This window comes from Ichthyophthirius multifiliis (genome assembly GCF_000220395.1).
Source record: "Ichthyophthirius multifiliis unplaced genomic scaffold scaff_1120509251022, whole genome shotgun sequence".
Classification (NCBI taxonomy): Eukaryota; Ciliophora; class Oligohymenophorea; order Hymenostomatida; genus Ichthyophthirius; species Ichthyophthirius multifiliis.
This window is the reverse complement of record NW_004086276.1, coordinates 1-21,860: the sequence shown is the minus strand read 5'-3', so window position 1 is coordinate 21,860 and position 21,860 is coordinate 1. Positions and strand designations below refer to the sequence as shown.

The 21,860-nt window shown below is 15.6% G+C and overlaps 2 protein-coding genes across 2 annotated transcripts, besides 46 other annotated features; one reads left to right on the top strand and one right to left on the bottom strand. All coding sequences in view use genetic code 6, as the record gives it.

Moving 5' to 3' along the window:
* Positions 1–246: 246 nt before the first annotated feature.
* Positions 247–313: a microsatellite.
* Positions 247–330: a microsatellite.
* Positions 331–2,417: 2,087 nt separating this feature from the next.
* Positions 2,418–2,460: a microsatellite.
* Positions 2,461–3,570: 1,110 nt separating this feature from the next.
* Positions 3,571–13,300, top strand: IMG5_130480 (hypothetical protein; the record flags this gene model as incomplete). The annotated part of the gene is made up of 13 exons (XM_004032036.1): positions 3,571–3,582; positions 3,624–3,752; positions 4,067–4,246; positions 4,299–5,043; positions 5,630–6,089; positions 10,354–10,595; positions 11,897–11,999; positions 12,041–12,099; positions 12,148–12,241; positions 12,292–12,422; positions 12,465–12,856; positions 12,913–13,089; positions 13,205–13,300. The coding sequence occupies 13 exons, from the start codon at positions 3,571–3,573 to the stop codon at positions 13,298–13,300; spliced, it is 2,820 nt and encodes a 939-aa protein (XP_004032084.1).
* Positions 3,979–4,047: a microsatellite.
* Positions 3,991–4,047: a microsatellite.
* Positions 4,867–4,947: a microsatellite.
* Positions 5,222–5,265: a microsatellite.
* Positions 6,107–6,131: a microsatellite.
* Positions 6,365–6,389: a microsatellite.
* Positions 7,249–7,310: a microsatellite.
* Positions 8,480–8,534: a microsatellite.
* Positions 8,578–8,608: a microsatellite.
* Positions 10,086–10,128: a microsatellite.
* Positions 13,131–13,195: a microsatellite.
* A 253-nt stretch (positions 13,301–13,553) lies between the features above and the next one.
* Positions 13,554–13,582: a microsatellite.
* Positions 13,583–13,816: 234 nt separating this feature from the next.
* Positions 13,817–13,884: a microsatellite.
* A 63-nt stretch (positions 13,885–13,947) lies between these two features.
* Positions 13,948–13,993: a microsatellite.
* A 459-nt stretch (positions 13,994–14,452) lies between these two features.
* Positions 14,453–14,487: a microsatellite.
* A 31-nt stretch (positions 14,488–14,518) lies between these two features.
* Positions 14,519–14,582: a microsatellite.
* Positions 14,523–14,576: a microsatellite.
* A 23-nt stretch (positions 14,583–14,605) lies between the features above and the next one.
* Positions 14,606–14,636: a microsatellite.
* A 257-nt stretch (positions 14,637–14,893) lies between these two features.
* Positions 14,894–14,920: a microsatellite.
* Positions 14,921–15,775: 855 nt separating this feature from the next.
* Positions 15,776–15,800: a microsatellite.
* Positions 15,801–15,845: 45 nt separating this feature from the next.
* Positions 15,846–15,901: a microsatellite.
* Positions 15,902–16,074: 173 nt separating this feature from the next.
* On the bottom strand, positions 16,075–18,386 carry IMG5_130470 (hypothetical protein; the record flags this gene model as incomplete). The annotated part of the gene is made up of 5 exons (XM_004032035.1): positions 17,936–18,386; positions 17,383–17,829; positions 16,934–17,317; positions 16,765–16,882; positions 16,075–16,721 (listed from the first exon to the last, which is right to left on the bottom strand). Exons 1-5 carry the CDS (start codon positions 18,368–18,370, stop codon positions 16,075–16,077), a joined length of 2,031 nt encoding a protein of 676 aa, XP_004032083.1. The 5' UTR covers positions 18,371–18,386.
* Positions 16,256–16,311: a microsatellite.
* Positions 16,266–16,307: a microsatellite.
* Positions 16,267–16,311: a microsatellite.
* Positions 17,567–17,596: a microsatellite.
* Positions 18,387–18,822: 436 nt separating the features above from the next.
* Positions 18,823–18,894: a microsatellite.
* Positions 18,861–18,918: a microsatellite.
* Positions 18,893–19,091: a microsatellite.
* Positions 19,092–19,419: 328 nt separating this feature from the next.
* Positions 19,420–19,480: a microsatellite.
* Positions 19,476–19,520: a microsatellite.
* Positions 19,521–19,539: 19 nt separating this feature from the next.
* Positions 19,540–19,581: a microsatellite.
* Positions 19,582–19,649: 68 nt separating this feature from the next.
* Positions 19,650–19,696: a microsatellite.
* Positions 19,650–19,698: a microsatellite.
* Positions 19,650–19,709: a microsatellite.
* A 228-nt stretch (positions 19,710–19,937) lies between these two features.
* Positions 19,938–20,008: a microsatellite.
* Positions 20,009–20,920: 912 nt separating this feature from the next.
* Positions 20,921–20,966: a microsatellite.
* Positions 20,967–21,064: 98 nt separating this feature from the next.
* Positions 21,065–21,148: a microsatellite.
* Positions 21,100–21,222: a microsatellite.
* Positions 21,117–21,231: a microsatellite.
* Positions 21,147–21,234: a microsatellite.
* A 62-nt stretch (positions 21,235–21,296) lies between these two features.
* Positions 21,297–21,329: a microsatellite.
* A 454-nt stretch (positions 21,330–21,783) lies between these two features.
* Positions 21,784–21,832: a microsatellite.
* Positions 21,784–21,853: a microsatellite.
* Positions 21,854–21,860: the final 7 nt, after the last annotated feature.

The window sequence follows — 21,860 nt, the reverse complement described above, 5'->3', positions numbered from 1 at the left end:
ATTGTATTAAATAAAATTATAAGAATGAATATTAATTCAGTCAATTATTAAGGAATTACTTTATTAAATTCAATTTATACAAATTCTTAATAAGGAAAATATTTTTTTAATCTAATTATAAATAATTCTACTTTGTTAATATTTATTGTATATTCTGTAATTTTCCCGAAAAATTAATTCATGTAAAAAACATCTTTTAGTTTCTTATTTAATCTACTCTATTAGAAAGCTTCTACGTAAATGCTAATATATATATATATATATATATATATTTATATATATATATATATATAAATATTTATATATATATATAAATTTTTATACATATATTTACATTTATTAATTTCTTTTTTATTTTATATTTATATATATATATACATATATAGTTGTTTCATTGTAATGAATATGTTTCCAAGAGCACTTTTTAAAGCTTAAAAAACGGATTCTTCATATGTTGATTAGTGGACAAAATAGGAATGGTATCACTTTTTTTTTAAGACAATACATAAAAATTACGAAACTCCATTAATTAGCTGGCAGAAAGGTAATTTAGATGAATTAAAAAATATTTTATATGAAGAAGATAGTATTTTTAATGAATAATTTCCACTTTTTGAAAATAAAGAATGTATATAGGATTTATAAATATTCGAAGATTTACTTTATCATGATAAGAAATTGCTTAATTTATACTGGAATTTCGAAGATTTTAAGGTTTGTTATAAAAAAAATAGTTCTTTTCTTGTTGGTAGGTATTATTTAAATAATCTAATAGATGAGAATTATAAATTAAACTACATAATTAATGATAGCAAGGATTTATGGGAAAATTTAGTATCTTCATTTATGAATATAGTTCCTTTTTAGGAATAAAATAGGGATAAAATTAAATTAATTTTGCGAATTTAAGTTCTTTTATATAAATAACATTATTAATAAATAAAAGGGATATCAATAATACCTTATTATGTAAATTTATTAAATTTAAAGGAATATTAATTCGCTTAGTATTAAATTATTTAACTTATTACATAAACTATAATGTGTGAAAATGCGGCTTTAAGATAATTTCATGTAAAATAATTAATAGGAAATAATAATAATTCCGAAAATATAAACAGTTTAATAAATTTAATCTCTTAAAAAATCTATATAGAGGAAAATTTAAAATAAATAAACTAAATAGATTTAACTTCTTTAAAACTTTAATTATGTAAGCATGTTTATGAGGAAAATCTATCTATTATATATATGTGTATATATATAATTACTATTTGTATGGAAAATAATAGTAATATTCACCGAAATAGGAAGGTTTTTCCATTAACTGAGATATAAAAAACGTGTTTAAAGAAAAAAAATAAACGCATTTTAAATAATATACTCCTTTTGGATGATACTTCTAATAATCCAATGTGTAATGTTGTTAAGATTTCTTATTTAAAGTTAATAGAAAAATATTTAATTTGCAAAAAAATAATGTTTGAGGATGGTTTTGTATATTTTTTGATTAAATAAATTAATTAAAAAACTTAAAAAACTATTTTTGACATTATTAGGAAGTTGTTCTTTCTAACAATACCTAATAATGAAGAGATTATGAATGAAATAAGAACAAGTTCCTGTTTATAGCAAATTCATATAAAAACATTCCCTTTTTTCGCTTTTTTTCCTACCCCTTTTCTCATTTAAGTATTTTTAAATAGACATTTTGATTATTTTGCCAATAATGAGTCTTTTACACTAGTCTGGAATGAAAATATGAGAAATTAATTAGTTTAAGAGATCGATTTTGAGTTATAAAATTACAAAATTTCTCTTTAGAATTTTTCATAAGAAGTTTCTTTATAAAAAAATTCTACGACGTATTTGTTTTCCACAGAAATGAAAAAAAAATATCCCAAATTCGAAAAAATATCACTAACAGAACCTATTATATATAAAGATTTAAAATATTAAATATAATCATGCTAAATATACCTAAAACCCTGGGTTATGGAAAAAGATATTGAACCTCCCACAGAAGGTATTCCAGAGTGTTTTTATTCTCAAACTATATTTAAAATAAAGGAATATTCATTCTAAAATGAGATTTTTATATTAAAAAATAATAAATATTGCTCAAGTATCATGCAAAATCTACTCTATTTATTGAAGGCTTAATGTAAATGTTATAAAGTCGCGAAAATTTAATTATAAGAGAGTATTATTTACCCTTATTATGATCTTTTTTCAGTTGCTTATGCATGTATTAAGGCTTTGAAAGATAAAATTTAAGAAGAATAATAATAAATATAGTAGACTTTGGAAGATAATAGCTATTAAAATGATATTAGTACATAAATGAAGATGTGGTCAAAATAAAACTCGCCTAATCATTCTAGAAAAAACTCTGATTTATTCACTACACCTAAATTATAAAGTTAATAATAATTAAATAAAAATTATAATACATTAAATTTATGTTTAAAACAATTTCTAAATAATTCCTTTTCTTAATAAATATAAGACAGTACATAATAAACATACACTTAATATATATAAAAAATTTCTAAAATAATATACTTTTCCCTAAATGAGGTAAATAAGGAAAATACTCGAAATTTCGTTTAAAAAAAGGCATTAAATGTATCTTTTATATCATGAGTAATATACATCTCCTAACCCAAGTTAAAAATATTAATAAAAAAGATATAAAATAATACTTCGAAGATACTAAAATATCAGTTTCAGAATTAAAAATACTCATATATCTGTTATAGTGTATATTAAAAATATAAAATACATAACCAGAAGCTTTATTAGGGTTATGTTAATAATAAAAAAACGATTTATGTATTTTAATTTAGAAAATAAGCAAAATTACACTAATTTATTATAATTTATTTCTAGAGAAAACTGTTTAAAATGTATAAATATAAAATTAATAACAGTTTAGTGGAAACATACTGTAAATTCCTGAAAAATAAGATTTGAAAGAAAAAGAATAAAATAAAACAAGTTCTTTATTAGAAAAATTATTCCGATTTAGTTTTATATAAAAAGAAAAACAAGAACAAGAAGAAAATTAGGAGGAAGAAGAGGAAAAAATATTTGATTTATGTAGAATTTTTAATAATTTAGTATTTGATTTTATTTATTCACTTTCAGCTAGTTTCTCTTTTTTGGAAAGCCTTATTCGTGCAGGGATTATTTGGAGAAGTCTAGAAATTATTTTAGTTAAAGGAAAAAATTTTCATTTACTTTAAGATTCCTAAAAAAACAGAAATGTATAAAATCTAGATGATATTTCTAAAAAGGCAGCAGGTATAATTGCTAATGTATATACCAATTCTACTAATGTAGCTATAAATACTGATGATAAATTACTTTTTTTTAATAAATAATTTATAAATGTTATGTAAGCCAATGTTAGTGATTATTTCTTGTAATATTTGTACTAAAATAATCTATAAATAGACACTTTTGTAAGTAAAATTAATTCAAATTGTGAATATCCGGACTTTATTTGGAACCAATTGTCAAAGGAAAAGCTTGAAAATATTCTGAAATTATAAATAATAACTATAAATGCTTCTATGGGTAAAATTTTCTTGAATAAACTTATAGATAATAATATATAGATGGGTGAGGAATTAAATAATAACGATTTTATGGATGATAAAGAAGTATAAATTTAAGGGATATATTTAAGGCTTTTTGTATAAAGTGAAAATTTCGATATTAATAATCCAGGAGTATTTTTAAAAGAAGTAATTAATTAGCTAAAAAGTAATATTTAATAAATAATAAGAATTATTAAAGAAATAAATCTGACTCTTTAGTATGATGTACTTAAAGCAAATTAATTTATTTACAATAATTAAAAAGCAGTAAAGTTATATTTAAAAACAGTACTTAAAATGATTTAAAAATATCCATTAATTAATTTATTTTATGAATAGGAGTATTTTAATATTGTTGTAGATATTTTAAATGTATAATATAAAAATATATATATATAATAATATATATAAATAAAAATATATATATATATATATATATATAATTTATTTTTTAAACATAGTTAGAAAATAAATATTAAGTTAATATTTAAAGATATAAAAAATGTTTACTTAGTATTTTTATTGAAATATCAAGTACTGTTTAAGGATCAGATATTATTTGTGATTCTGATATTTTACTTAACTGTATTTATTTAGATTTAGTTAATGTTTGTTCATTAGAGAATTAATTGGTTACATAAGTATTACAATTATATTTATTTATTATTTATTAATTTCTTAAAAATTCAAAAGGAATTAATATTGATATAAAAATTATTAAGATAATCTCACAATATTTAAATATTAATATAAAAAAAGTTCATTTCTTTATTATTTTATATAGTATTTAAAATGGATTAAATAAAAATAAATATTAGAATATAATCTTTATAAATTATAAACGAAATTTCACTCGAAAATTAATATTTTTTATAATATATTAATTCAATTTTACCTTACCATCTTTTACAAAAATGGTTTTATTCAAACAAATCATATATTGAGATTTTAGAAATAATTTAATCTTAAAATGTTTTACTTCCGGATTTATTCTGGACAAGTATTATGAGAATAGAAATATTAATGGTCCTTGAATAATAAATAAAATCTTAAAAAAAAGATATTAAAGATTTACATTAAACATAATATCCAGAACTTTAGAATGAATTATAATGTTCTGGTATTCTTTTAAGACTATTTAATCAATTTCCTAGTATTTTACTTATATAAAATATTTAAGAAGTATTAGAGAATATACTTAATATGTGTATAAAGTATTAAAGTTAATATACAGAACTTCTTAAATAGTATGATATAAATGAATAGTAATAATAATAATAATAATAATAATAATAATAATAATAATAATAATAATAATAGTAATAATAGTAATAATAATAATTATAGCTAATCAAATTAGATGACGATGAAGAAGAAAGAGATGATTTTTTAGAAAAATTAGATAGAATTTCTATATCATATACTACTATTTTAACAAGTATTAATTTAATTAAATAAAAATATTATTATTTTTATTTAAAAAATATACATATTATTTATATAATTTTATTAATAATATGTAAAAACGAAATATTTATAATTATATAATTGTAAACAATAATATATATATATAAAATAAAATTTTATTTAATATAAAATGATAAATAAATACATAAATATTTATATATATATATATATATATATATATATATACATATATTTATTAAAAAGGTACTTTATTAATAATAGAATAAATTATTATAAAAAACAAACAAGTTATATAAGAAAAGCATATAGAAACTATATGTTCCTTATTGTATATACTTAATAATCGTAAACTCACTCCGATATAAGATTTACTTTAAATTAAATATTTTACTTAATAAAGAGCAACCTTTTATAAAAAAAATTTTAATAAAATCAAATTTTTATTATTATATTAGTCAATCATTATCTTAAGCATTTGAATATTCAATAGAATATTAAGGATATCCACAAAGTATAATTAATAAAATTTTAATTATTTTATTTTTTTATAGTTGAAGAAATAATTGTAATAAATTTATTAATAAAATTATTTAAAGATAAAGATGGAGAAAATGACGAAAAAACAATATAATTAAATGTTGAATATTGTCTTCCCTTATTTACTAGATACTTGGAAACTGTTTAAGATGAAAATCCTTATATTAAATCTCATATATATGGTTATTTAAGTGAAATAATAAAATCTAATTATTTTACGGATGAAATTTGCTAAATAATAGATGATACTACTACTCTTTCTTCCTAAGTTTTTCTTTAATATAGTTATTAGTATAAAAACCTTTGGAGAAGTGATATTTTTGATTTAGATAAAAGAAATTGTATTGATAATATTTATTAATCGGACTAAATGTCTATTATTGATATACATTTACCTTATTAATCTAAGTATGCTGTAGAAGTTTTACCTTTTCCTCCTATAGAATTGCTTGATAGACTAGATGAAATTGAAAAATATAATGAGATTATTGAGAATGAAGGAAAAATTTCTTAAATAATGTAATTTATTATAATTATATTTTAATATTATTTTAATATTATAAAAAAAGAGATATTTGAAAAAAGTATAAATTATTTTTTTAATAAATTAAATAAAAGAGAAATATAAAATATTTTTATTAATTATAAATTAATATATAACTTATTTTTTATAATTTGATATTTAATAAAAACAAATTATGTACAATTATATATTTTTTTTTTTACTGTTAATATAATCTACAAAAAACTGGAATCCAAATAATAAATTATTACAAAAATATGATTATACGTAAATATATATATATATATATATATATAAAAAAACTAAATATTTGTAAATAAAAAAATGTGATTAATTGTATCAATATTAAGATTTTAAATAAATATCGCTTAAAACATCTTTCTTATGAATTACTTTTTTATTTCGGTTTAATTTATTATTATTATTATTAATACACGGTGAATATGTCATTTTACTTTTTTATTTTCCTTTTTCTCCTATATTTGCTATATTTTTTTCATAAAAAAGCCCACAGGTAATTTCCGACTTTGTTTATTTATGAAAACCAATTTTTTTTTCTGTAAACTAATTATTGTTATTATTCGCTACGGAATTAATTCTATTAAATTTAATCATTTCTAATAGAGCATTTTATTGAGTATGGAAATGTGTATTTGAATCAACATTTGAATTATTAGTAATCATTGCCACGTCATCCTTTTTATATTATTATTATTAACTGATATTTTTTTTATGATTAGCACTTTAATTGCTTTTATTTTCTCTATTAATTTTATTTTAAAATTATAATCTTTCAGTTAATGATTATTAATTATCTTTTTTATTTACAATTCTTTAATCAGGAGATTTATCGCTACTATTTTATTAATAATATTTATAAGTAGCACTCAATTTTTAATTTGTAAGTATCATGTTTTAATTGTTATTCTCGTTTTTCAATTGACTCAGATCGAATAGAGTTCCTGTATTTTTTTTAGTATTCATTACACATATTTATGGTTATTAAGTTAATAAACGAGATTAAGTCCTTACATGGCTTTTATAAATACTGTTTTAACGAGTTTAGGGAAGAGAATTTTTAGAATTTTGTTATTATTATAAATGATTATAAGCATGTTAATATTTTGTTTTTAATAAATTATTATGATTTTTAAAATTATTATTATTATTATTATTTTTATTATTATTATTATTATTATTAATATATTTTATTATTAGTTTTTTTCATATTATCTTTTATTAATTAGAATATACTATTAAATACATCTTTTTATTCTGTTAGTAATAATTTTTTATTATTTTTACTATTATTAAATGTTTTTTGTGTATAATTATATTGTCTATCTGTATTATTAATTTTGTTTTACGAATTTATATTAGTTATATTACTATTTGAATTTATGGTATTTTATTAGGAATGTTATCTTTATTTTTTTATATTTGAACTATTTTAAAATTGATTTTATTATTCTAATACAATATCTTTTTTTCTTATATTATTATTATAATTAATTTTTTCTTCCTTTATATATTATTATTCTGATTGAACCTTTCTGAAAATTTAAATTTATTATTTTTAAATTAACATTTTTTATTTTTTTATGTGTTCTATTATTTCTTATTGTTTTTTAATTTCATTTTATTTATTTGGATTATTTTCTTATATTTTGTAATTTTATATTGTGTTTTTTTAGTTTTTTTTTAAGTATTATTAGATATAATACTCATTTTATTATTATTCATCAGTTTTCTATAAAAAATTTAAAAATTAGTTTAAATTTCCACCTAAACTATTATTATTTTAAACTTCAGTTAGAAAAGAATAATTAACTGAATTAATAATTTCTTGCAATTTTTCATTAATTTCTTATATAGTTCCACTCTAAACTGTAACAGAATCTAAAGGAGCTAACAATCTCTCATGTACAGAAGTTTCTTTTTGCATATTTTTATCATCTTCATATACAAATTTAGGGTCTAATTGTTTTTTTATACGAATATACTCCGATTTTCGTTTCTTATCATGATATTTATTTAAGGATTTACTAGCAGGAATTGTAAATATTCTAGCTACATCTTTATGGTATTTATAATATTCTGTTAGCATTTCTATTTTGTTTGGATATTCATATATTTTATATATTCGCTTTAAATATTATTCATCTTCATCATATACTTATAAGTCTTTTATTTTAATATGCGTTGTTGTTCGTTAATTTGTAAGAATATCGTTTACATCTTTTGTAAAATAATAATTTTATGAAGCACTGTATTTTGAATATAAAGCATGGCCAATCATTTAATTAAATGTTTTCGGTTTTTTACATTTCGAGCAGAATATACAATTTAATTCCTTTTTTATTTTATATTTATACATATATATATATTTTTATTTATTTTTAATGGATTTTTTTTATTTTTTTTTTAATGTATTTTATTTTTTATTCTAAATTATAGATTTTTTGAATATTTTTTTAATTAAAAAATTCATTTTTATTTAATTATTTTTATTTAAATGGTTAATATTTGTTTGTTAGTTTTTTTTTATTTACCTATAATTCTCCATTTTAATATTCCATATTTTTTATTTTTTTTTTAATATTGCTTTAATGTTTATGAATACAAAAAAAAAAAAAAAAAATTTAAAAAATATATATGTTATTAATTGTTTATACTTAAAAAAAAAAAAAAAATAATAAAAAAAAAATCATTTAAATTTAAATAAAGTTAAATTCATATAAAAAAAAAAAAATTACAAAAAAAAAAATTCATTCAACACAAACAAGAAAATTAATAAATTATTTATCATAAACAATACCTTCATTAACAATACAAAACTCAATTTAAAAATTACAAATAATACTGGGAGCAATAAATTAAAAAGTAATAATCTATTCTTAGTCTTTAAAATTAGGATTAATTATTTATTTATGTCCTTAAAAAGGTCCCTTTGTGCAAAAAACATACAAATTATTTCCAAATTAGTTATTTTCAGTATTTTATACAATCATTTATATATCGAATTATATTCCTTTTTAAATACGTATGATTTCTATTTTTTCGAATATTTTTTTTAAAGTAATACTTTAATTGTTAAAATAAGTCGAATTCTCAATATATTTCTCTTCAAGATAATATTTTATAAAAGGGTGAAAGTGATTTTTTATAATGTAAAACTTACAATCAGTACATAATATATAGTTATGACATATTAGGCATGTAAAAGCAACATTTTTAATGGTTTATTAGCAGTTTTGGCATTTTAGGCAGGTTTTTTATTTTTTATTTTTGATATTTTCATTTTTTTTTGATGGAGATAAGAGAGTTATTAAATTATTTTTATCTTTTTCAGATTTTTCGAGGATGTTTTATAGTATTATGAATATTTTGTCTGGTTTTATGGATTTTATTTCGTTTTAAATTAAAAGAAGTTAATAATTATTCTTTATTATTTAATTTATCTTTGCAAATTTTATATTTAAATCAAATTTAAAATCCATTATATTAAATAATTTCTATAAGAATTATTCAAGTTATGTTAGTTTTTAAGGAAAATTAAAATTAGTGATTGTTTTTTGATTTTGATTTTATTAAAATATATATTTTGTATTCATTTAATAATATTAATTTTTTATTTTATTTTAATTTGGAATATTTGTAAATTATTATAAATTAATAAAAAAGTTAATTTTTTTATTTTATTAAATATAATACATGTTTTTAGTTTTTTTTTTTTTTCATAATTTATTTTATTAACTTTATTATAAAAAATAAATTTAAATATTCCAATTCCGAATGGAATGATCAAATGAATTTTAATAAAAAATATTAATAATTCATAAATATAGTTTTATATTTATAAATAGTTTATTTAATTTTTTATAGCAAATCATATAAAAAAAATTAATAATTAAAATTCCTCTTTATATAATATAGAAAATTAAAAAAAAGTTTTCTTTTAATAAATCAATAAAAAAATAATTTAAATTATTATATAATTTATAAAATAAAAAATATAATATATATAAAAAAAATGAATTAAATATATGATATAGTTTAACTTCCATACTACATAAAATTAAATATTTCATGTTTTTTAAATTTTTAAGATATACTTTAACTATCTAAAACATGCAAATAATTTGAATAAATGATAAAAACAAACTAATTTTATGAATATTACACTAAAATTATTAATTTTAAAGTCCAAAACATAAACATATAAAATTATCATTTATTTTATTAAAATTTAAACTAAAGTTTAAAAAACCTTAATCAATTAAAACTTGAAGCAATAAAATCATCTACTACAGACCATGATTAGTCTATTGAAAATACAATTTAAAATACTCAATATGGATAGTATTTTTGGAGTTCTTTAGGAAATCCAGGTCCTTTAGATAGGGATGAATATTTGTTATATAGTATGAAAAATTAAGAATGTTGTTTTGTGAAAAAATTAAAGATAAAATTTTATGATGCTTCTAATATTTAATAAACGAGTAATTTATATTATTATTCTAAAAAAGTTATTATTTAGGCCGGTATACATATAAATAATTTAAACTTTTAACAAGAATTTGATTTGGATATTGAAAAGAGTAAATAATAAAATTTCGAGATAGAATTTGTACTTTCTAAGTATATTTTTGTCAGATTTTTGAAGATTATTTTTGTTGAATAAATTACCACTTAGTTTTTTGATAATTGGTATTATATAGCTGTGGATAAAGTTTTTTTTTATGGGACGGAAATGAATAAAAACCTAATGAAATATGCACTTATAGAAGACTTTAATAATTAGTAAAGATAAATGGAATTATATTAATAGTTTTTATAATAAAAAAATTTAAATATTTTCGAGTCAAATCTAGATTTTTATTTAAATAAAATGTTTTATTTTGATATTTTATCGAATGAAAAATAAGTTTTTATTTAATATTTAGGTAATATTTAGAATAAAAACTATTTGAATATTTACGAAACTTTCGCTTTTTTTTGTTACTTTATTGATTTTGAGGTTATGGTTCAGAAAATTAAAAACGCAGGTAATCCTTATGAAAACTTTGATGAATATAGACATTTATTTGTTAAAAATGATTTAGATGTTTAATAAAACAGTACCTAAATCCATTTCATTTCAATTAATAATTAATTGATTTAGATTATAATGGAAAAATTACTTTAATGTTTGGGTGTTAAAGAATTTTAGAAAGTAAAAATTATATAGGATTTTTAAAAACTTCAGGTAGAAGATAATGAATGTACACGAACTTATAATAAGTACCATATACCTAATATCTGTATGAAAATCTTACCTCGATTAGCTGAATTTGCACATCTTAATATCTAAGAAGATATACCTTTAATTTAAAAATAAGAATAATAGTAATAATAAAAAGAGGATTGAGTTAATTTTTTATTTTTTTTTATTTAATAAAAATTAGATAATTTTTTTTTTTAAAGATATGACATATTTAAATTTATATATCTTTTTAAAAAAAACATGTTTAAATATAAAAGATAAATTTTATGAAATAAATGTTAAAAAAAATAATTAAATATCTATTTTTTTTATAATTAACTTAAGATTTACATATTAAAAAAAATATAATTTTAAAGTAAAATGAATAATATATTTAATTCCTTAACAAAAGTTAATAGACTATATTTTTCTTAAATCTAACTTCTCAAAACATCATTAAATGAATATCACAAAACAAAATTAAATGGAAAAATGGTAGAATTTGCAGGTTTAAATTAAAAAATAAATAATTGTATTTTTATATAAAATAAAAAAAAGGATACGAAATGCCTGTATAATATCCAGAAGGCGTTTTAAAAGAACATTTACATACAAGATAAAGTAGTTCATTATTTGATGTATCTCATATGGGTTAAATTAAGTATATTAATAAATATATATGTTTTAATAATAAAAAAAAAGAATATATGGTAAAGATTCAGTTGATTTTATAGAAAAATTAGTCGTTGGGGATATTAGAGGCAATATAAATATACAATTAATATATATTTATAATAAAAATAAATTAGGCAAAAAAGAATAAGAAGGATTTCTTAGTTTAATTTTGAATGAAAAAGCAGGTATAATTGACGATACAATAGTGACGAAATTTGAAAATCATATGTATTTTTATAGTTTTTTTTTCTTAAATAAAATAAAATAATAAAAAATAGACATATGGTAGTTAACGGAGCTAATAAATTTATAGACTTAGAACATATGTAAAAATTAAAGGAATAATATTTTCCTAAAGCCGATATTAAAATATAATATGAAGATTAAAAATCTCTTATAGCAATATAAGGTAACTATATAAAATGTTTTTTTAAAAAATAAAATAAAAAAGGTCCTAAAACTGAAGAAGTTTTTCAACAATTAACTAACGTAGATTTATCAAAAATATTATTTATGTAACACCAAAAAATATAATTAAAAAATGGACTAGAAGTTCTAGCTTGTAGATGTGGTTATACAGGAGAAGATGGATTTGAATTAAGTATTGAAAACGATAAAATAGTTTAATTAACTGATTTATTACTATAAAATCCTCTTATTAAACCTGCTGGGCTTGGTGCGAGAGATTCGCTTAGACTTGAAGCTGGTTTATGTTTACATGGGCATGATATGAATGATTAAATTACTCCAGCAGAAGCTACTTTATTGTGGACTGTTAGAAAATAATCCAAAGAAGAAAAATAATGTTTCTTAGGAAACGATGTTTTAGCTAAATAAAGAAAAGTTTAATATTTTTTTATTTTTTTAAATAATATATATGCTTAAAAAATAAAATAAAGGAAGGTGTTAAATAAAAAAGAGTAGGATTTTTAATCAAAGGATCAGGCATTTTGAGACCTGTTTGTGATGTTTTTGATTAAAATAAAAATAAAGTTGGATATGTTTGTAGTGGTACTTATTCACCTATGTTAAAAAAAGGAATTGGTATGATGTATGTTTCTACTAGCTTATCTAGTGTAATCTTTTTTTTTATTTTCTTTGTTACGATAATTTTTTTTTTTTTATTATTATTATATATATTTTTTTATATTTTATTTTTTATTCATTAATTTTTTATTATTATTATTTAAGGTTGGTTAAGAATTAATTGTAAATTAAAAAGGAAAAGATTATCCTATTTAAATTGTTAAAATGCCTTTTGTAGAGGCTAAATATAAAAGAGCTTGATATTATTTTAATTATTTATTTTTATAATATAATTATATTATATATTAAATAATATTTTTATTTTTTTTGTTTTTATAATAAATCTTTATATATTATAATTAATATATAAAATAATTTTTTTAATGATATGATATATTTATATACATTATTAAAAATATTAATAATAAAAATAATCATAAATTATTATTTAAATTTATCTAATTGTAAAATATTTATTTAATATTATTTATATAAATAAAAAAGAAGATTAAAAAATATAAATTTGAATATAAATATTGAATAAAAAATTTCAAAATATAAAAATAAATATATAAAACTATTTAATATTTTATATTTATAACAAAATTAAAAAATGCCTGAAAAAAAGATTTTAATTTAAAAAATAAAAAATAAAAAAAATTATTAAAAGATGATAAAAAATATATATTTAATTTTATATATATATGAAAGAAAAAAAATATTAAAAAAAAAAAAAAAAAACAATAAAAATAAATAAAGGATTCATGTAAAAAATCTTAATAATAATAATATTAATAATAAAGATAATAATATAATTATAATAATAATAATAATAATAATAATAAGGATAAAAATATTTTTTATATTTATATTTTTATTTAAATATTTCTTATAAAATAATAATAATAATAATATCTAAATATTATAATTTTTATAATATTTATATATTTATAAAACATTTTATCTATTATATTTTAATATTTAGAAATATGTATTATTTAGATATATAAAATAATATTAATATTAATAATATATATAATTATTTATTAATAATTATATTTTTGATATTTTTGATATTATTATTATTTCAAATATTTATATTTTTTAATTAATATTTGTTATAATATATAATATATCTTATATTTCTATACTTTTAATATTTATTTTATTTTTATATAAATAACTATTATAAAAAATTTTTTATTTAATATTAATAAGATATTTAATATTTATTTTTATGATGATATATGGATATATATTAATTATAATTATTTTTTATTATTATTATTTTCTAATTTTAGAAATATATTATATATTTTTACTTTTTTTTATTATAAATATCTTATTATTAGATATTATATTTTATATTTAATAATTTTTTTCTTCTATATAAATAATATATTACTTTCTAAAAATTATTTTAAATTTTAATTTTTTTAAAGTTTAATATATATTAAATTATAAATATTAAAGTATTATTTTTATTATATTATTTTTAATAATATAAATTAATTATATATTTTAATAAATATAAATTTTTTATTAATATTTAATTTATTTAATTTAATAATTAGTTATATAATTAGTTATATAATTAAATAAATAAATTTTTTTATTTTGATTATTTGAAAAAATTCTGTTAATTTATATTTTTAAAAAATTAAACAAAAAAAACAATATTCATAAATATTTAAAATGGGAGCATGTGTATAAACTAAGCTTACAAAACACTAAGTTTAAAAGAATAATTAAAAGTTTTTATAAAAAAATGATGTTTTAATGAAAGACCATGATATAACAAAAAATTAAGAAAAAAAAGAAAATATAGTTAATATTTATAATAACAATTAGTATTAATAATAATAATAATAATAATAATAAAAAACTTCTTAAAATAATTAAATTGAAAATTAATCATCTACGAATTTTATAGATTTAAATTTAAAAAAAGAATCAGAATAGTCATTAGCTATTTTATTAGAAAATAAATCATAGAAATAATAAAATATACAGAATGTATAAATAAATAATAATATTAAAAATAATTTAATCATTATTAAAATGGATAATGAAAACAAAGAAAATTTTTAAAAAATCCAAATTTTTGAAAAGGATAACTAAAGTGAAATAAATAAAAAGAAAAATGACATTTATTCAATTTAAGAAGAAGTAAAATTATAATTTAATTAAAATAAAAAATGTAAAAAAAAAAAAAAAGAATGTTATAGAAGATGATGATGATAATTAAAATTCTCATTATAAAAATTGGAAATTCTAAGAATCAATAGGTTTATTATTTTATAATCTAATTAATTTTAATAAATCAATAGGAGATGCATTTAAAATTATTAGATCAAATAATAAATACAATAATGATATTATAAATAGGTAAAATATAATTTTAACTATTGCAGAAGAATAATACTAATTTTCGACAAATAAAATTTCTAATAAATTAAGAATATGAAATTGATAAAAATAGAAATAATAAATATGTATATTTAAATAAGGATTTTTTATAAAAAAAAAAAAAGTTATTATAAAATGTTATATATATATCTATTATAACTATAATGAAAAACTAATTAATAATATAAATAATTGTACAATATAGTTTATAATTTAATCCAATATTTTGTTGTAGTTAAAGAAGACTATATTTGTTTAACTTTAATATATATACATATATTTATTATATTTTTTTTTAATAAAAACAATTTGATTAATTGAACATTTAAAAAAGAAAAAAAAAGAAAAAAAATATAGAAATATTTAAAAAAACTATATATATAAAAAAAAAAATTTAAAAATACTTAATAATATATATATTATTAAAATATTTAAAAAAATAATTTTATTAAATTTAATTTAATCAAAAAAAAAGAAATTACAATATTTTATTATAAATTATAAAAAAATAAAAGAAAAAATTTATATTATAATATCAAATATAATAATAATATATAAATTTCATATAATCATATAATAATTATATTTATAAAATTAAACAAAGTAAAAAAAACAACAATTATAAATCATTTCATTTAATCAAAAATGAACATTGAAATCATATTATCTTTAGTAGTCATATAATAAAAGAATCCAAAAATCATTCCTACAAGTGTTGCTTATAAAATAAATTCACAACTAAAAATATTTGAAATGACTTTTCTAAATCCAGTCTATTTAACAGTTAAATTTTCTTAATTATTTTCATTTTCTTCTGCTTCTTTTTCTTCCTTTTCTTTTTTTTCTTTTTCTTCTTTTTTCTTGAAATAATCTTTTATAGCATATTAAAACACTTCGAAGTTATAATTTCCATTTTCGAAAATACTCTTGGCTTTATTTTTTTTCAATCTTTCTAATCTTCTCAGAATTTTCTCATTTTCTAAATCAATATCATATTCTTTCTTCAATTTTATCATCAAAGAATTTTCTTTATAATTTTTAAAGTTCAATTTTAATAAATAATTCATTACACAGACAGTCTCAGATAATTATTAAAGTTCTTTCTTTGCAATTCTTACCTAATCAGGTTTCTTTGTTTCTGTATAAAATTCAATTACACGATAATATTTTCTCATCATTTCTAATATTATTTCATATTCTTAATGTTCTTCATTTATTGGAATTATATTTGCTTATGATAATGTTTCTTCTCCTTCTTCATATGGGGTTTTTCCTTTTTTTTTTTTTTTTTTCGCTTAAATAAATAAAAAAAAAACCTTCATCAATTAATTATTATTCAACTTCTTCTATATGTTTTTCCCTTTAAAATAATTTCGATATAAGTTCAGTTTCATATTCTGTTCTTTCTTTAATTCTTTTAACTACATAATGTGCCTAATTTATTATATATTAATATAATTAATATTAATAATTTTAAAAAAATACTAAATTAATATAACATTCGTTATGGTCTAATAAATTCATAATTCTTAAAATTCCTTATTCTTATTAAAATATTTTCTCATATTGTTTCATTTCAATAGCCTATTCAATATCTTTTTTAGCCTACTCTAGTTCTTTTAAATCACTAAATTTATTATAAGCCACACATTAAGATTTCCTGAAATAAATCTAAGAACTTTTCTAAGTAATTTTAAGTGCATCATCTAAAGCTACTTAAGCCATTTTAAAATAAAAGCATTTCATATAGGCTACAGCCAAACTCATATAAATAGTCATAAGCATACTTTATCTCATTTCAATATCTTGGCTATCTGTAAGTTCTTCCCCATCTTTAAGAATTACATTATCATCTGTATATGTAGTCATCTTTTATATATATATTACAAATTTAATTTAATTTTTTGTTTTATTTTAAAAATTATAATTATTACTAATCCTTTATATTTTTTCCTGAATTCTTTTTTTTCTTATCTTATCTATTATAATAATTTTAATCTTTCGATTCTTTCCTATTCAGTTTCTCGTGGTAAGTTTTTAAAAAAAGGATCTTTTCGTATTTCGTCGTCTCTTTCTTGTTCAGCTTTACGTTCTTCTTCTGATAATTCGAATTTTATTTCTTCTTCTTGTTCATCTTCTTCTTTTTCAACATGTTCAAGCCATTTAAAGCAACTTAATGCTTATTCATAATATTTTATTGATTCTTCCGCATTTCCTTTATTGAATTCTTTGTTTCCTTTTTCTCTTAACTTGTCGTAAACAAAAAATCTTTATGCGACTTCTAATTCTCGAACTTTTTTCATGTTTTCATCTTTCATAAATAATGTGTGTTTCAAATAAACAGGAAAAGTATCAAAAATTTTTCTTTTTTCTTTTAAATTCTAAAAAATTATTTTTAATCAAAATTTTTTTTTTTTTTTAAATATTTTAAAACTTTTTAAATTTTTTTTTTATTTTTTTTAAATTTAACAAAAAAAATGTAATTACGAAATCAGGTTTTTCTAGTTAATCAAATGAAAAAGATAAAAAACCTCTATAATCTATTAAATAAGACTAAGGAGATACATATTCTTCATTCCATCCTTCTTCGCAAGAATTCAAGGAAGGATTTTTTTTTCTTTCTGAAGGCATAAATGGACAACCTCCTTTTGGTTTCTTTTCTTTCTTTTTTTAAGGATCTTTTTCGTTTGTGGAAGATTATTCTTATTTTTATTACATTGAAAAATAAGGACACTTTTCTTTATCTTTTTCCGAATATTTTTCATGGCCTTTTGGAATTGGTATAAATTATTAATTATTGTTTTTTTATGTTAAATCTTGTTTGCAAGTGCTTTGTTCTTGTAAAAAAGGGTAATTCTCTTTTTCTTCTAAATCTACTTTCTTTTTGGATTAGTTACTTCTTTTGAAAAATTATGAAAACATATTTTTAAATCTTTTCTTTTCTTTTTTTCCTTTTATTTTTAATATTTTCTATTTAATTATTGTTAATGTTAATTTTTTTTTAATTAAAAATGAATTATATGTTTAAATTTTTGTATTGAAAATAAAAAAAATAATGTAATTATTAAACGAAAAAAATGTAAAAAAAATTATAATTAAATTTAATATATATTTAAATATAAAATAAAAATTATTTATTTTAACATAATTTTAAATATATTTAAATATGAATTTAAATAAAGAATTTCTGAAATTATATTTTTTTTTTAAATTAAATTAAATATTTTGATTATAAATAATTAATAATATATAGTTTTAAAAATTAATAAAAATTTATTATATATAAATTAAAAATTTTTTCAATGACATTAATTTTATATTATATATTAAAAAAATTATTTTAAATTTAAATTAAATTAGATAATATTTTTTAAAATAAATCTAATTTTTTCTCTTATGATAATAAAAATAATAATTATAATTATTTTTGTTATTGTAATAAAAATTATTATTGATATTATTATAATTATATATATATTGTTATTATTATTATTATTATTATTATTTTTATTATTATTATAATTATTATTATTATAATTATTTTATTTTTATTATTATCTTTTTAAATATATCATTCTATTATTATCTAATAATTAATTTATTATCATTTTTATTATTATATTTTTTTTTATTATTATTATTAAATATATATAATTTTATACAATATTAATAATATTTTATATAAACATTTTTATTTTTCATAATTATATCTTAATAATATAATCTTAAAAATATTAATTTTTGTAAACAATATTTTTTTTTATAAAATATATCTTTTATCTTTTATATGTTTTTTCTGTTTTTTATATATAATTTTAAATTTTTTTCTCATTTTATATAAATATCTTCTTTAATTATAATTACACATAATAAAACAAATTTTATTTAATTCAAAATTATTATTATTTATAAATTTTTTACAAATAACTTATATCCAAATTATCTTATAATAATATAAATAAAATATCCTTAAATATTATTATTTATTTAAAAAATAAAAATTAAATTATTTATTTATAAAAAAAAAATATTTATAAATATATATATAAATATATATATATATATATTATATTACTTAATATATTAATTTTTTTATTATTTATTTAATTTATTTTTAGTTATAATTATATTTTAATATTTTATTTTTTTTATAAAATTTTTAATTAATACATATTATATTCATAATATTTTTTCTATGTACTTTTTTTTTATTAATTTTTTTTTTTTTTTATATTTTTTTTTTTTTTTTTATCATTTTTTTCTTTAAATTTTTATTTAAGTTATTAAATTTATAATATTACGAAAAATAAAATATTAAATATTTTTTTTATTAATTATTTTATATTCTCTTATATTTTATATCTATTTATAAATATAAATAATTTGAAAAAAAATAAAATTTATATTTATTCAGACATATTAATAAATATGTATATTTTTATTATTTTCAAATAAAACATATAAAAATATATCTTAAGATTATAATACCTAAATATATTAATATATGTATAATATTTATAAAATTTAAATTAAATCAAATATTTATAAATTTTATAAAATCTTCATTATTCAAAATGCTAATTTTTATTCATTTTAAATTTTTCCTATTTACAACTTTATCTTCTCGGCTTTATTTTTTATTTTTAATACATTAAATAATGCCTTTTTACTATTAAAGCAAATGTCTTTTTTACACGTATATTCTAAGGCATATATAATTTTTGATGTTTTCATTCTATAAAATCGTTTAAAACTTCTAATTATATGCACATTTCATTTATTAGTCTGTTCATATTTTCCATTTAAATTAAATTTTTTAGGATTGCTTTTTATCTAGGTTTTAATCTTAATCTTAATAATAAAATTATTTTAATTCATATAATTTTTTATAAGCCAAGAACATTAAAGGATTTATTATATTCCCTAAACTACTTTTTTATAAATATACTAATGTTACCTTTTTTGCTACTAAATATTAAAAATCTACTGTCTATATCATACACACTTTATTTGCGAAACTAATAAAACATATATGATTTGCATTGTCTATTATGAAGGCTAAAAAAGATTTCAATAAAATTAAGGGACAACTATGAAATATTAAAGTCAATTTATATTATAAGAAAAATACTATTAAGTTAAAAAAATTCAGGTTAAATCGAAATAAAGTAGCTGCAAAAGCATCTAAAAATTTGTAAATGAGAAAATTTAGTGATGAAAATATTTAAGATTTTCAGAATTGTTTAAGATAATTAATTAAAATATATTTATTTATAAAATATCAATTATATTTCAATATAAAAATAAACAATAATTTTATTTTGATAGAAATAATTATAATATATAATTATTTATTAAGTTAAATATTAAATAAAATAAAAATTAAATTATAATAAATAAATATATCATATAGAGAAACTAAATAAAAGAAAAACAATAAAATAAATTTTGAATATAATATTATAAAATATAAAAAAAAAATATATATTCAAATTAAAAATAAATAAATATCAAATTATTATATTTAAATATTAAAATATGAATAAAAAAAAAAAAAAATTAATAGTAATAAAATATTAAATAATATTTATAAATTTAATATAACTAATAAACACTTATATAAAAAAATTATTAAAAAAAAAATGTAAATAAATAAAAAAAATATTTTTATAAAAAAATATAGATAATATAATAAAAAATATATATATATATATATAAATATATATATTTATATATATAAATAATTATTTATATTTTATAAAATTTATATATATTTATATATATATTGTATTCTTTAAAATTAATTTTTGAAAATGTATCTTTAAACGTTATTTTATATATTTATAAATGTATATTTATATTATTTGTATTTTATAATTATATCTCTTATGATTATTACATATATTTTTTTTTAATATTTGTTTTATCATTAATTTTTTATTATTTTTTATAATATAAAGTTTTTTTTTTTTTTTTATGAATCCTTTATAAAATTTAATCAATAATGTTTATTATTTATATTATAAATATTTTTATAAATTTTTACATTATTTAAACTTAATAATAGTTATTAATTATTAATTCAATAAAAATTAAATAAATATATATAATTTAAATTAATTTTAATAGCTTTTATTTAATATTTAGATATTAATAAAAAAATTAAATTTGATTCTTAAAGATTAAAAAAAAATGTAATAGTAATAAATAAGGTTATATTTTAATTAAATATTATATTTAATCTATAAAAATAAAAAAAATTCATAAAATATGATGATTGAAAAAAAAAATATATATATATATTATAATATTATACTAAATAAAATTGAATATTAAAAAAATATATAATTTTATAAATAAATAAAAAATTTAATAAAAAATATAAACATTAATAAAATATATAAATATAATT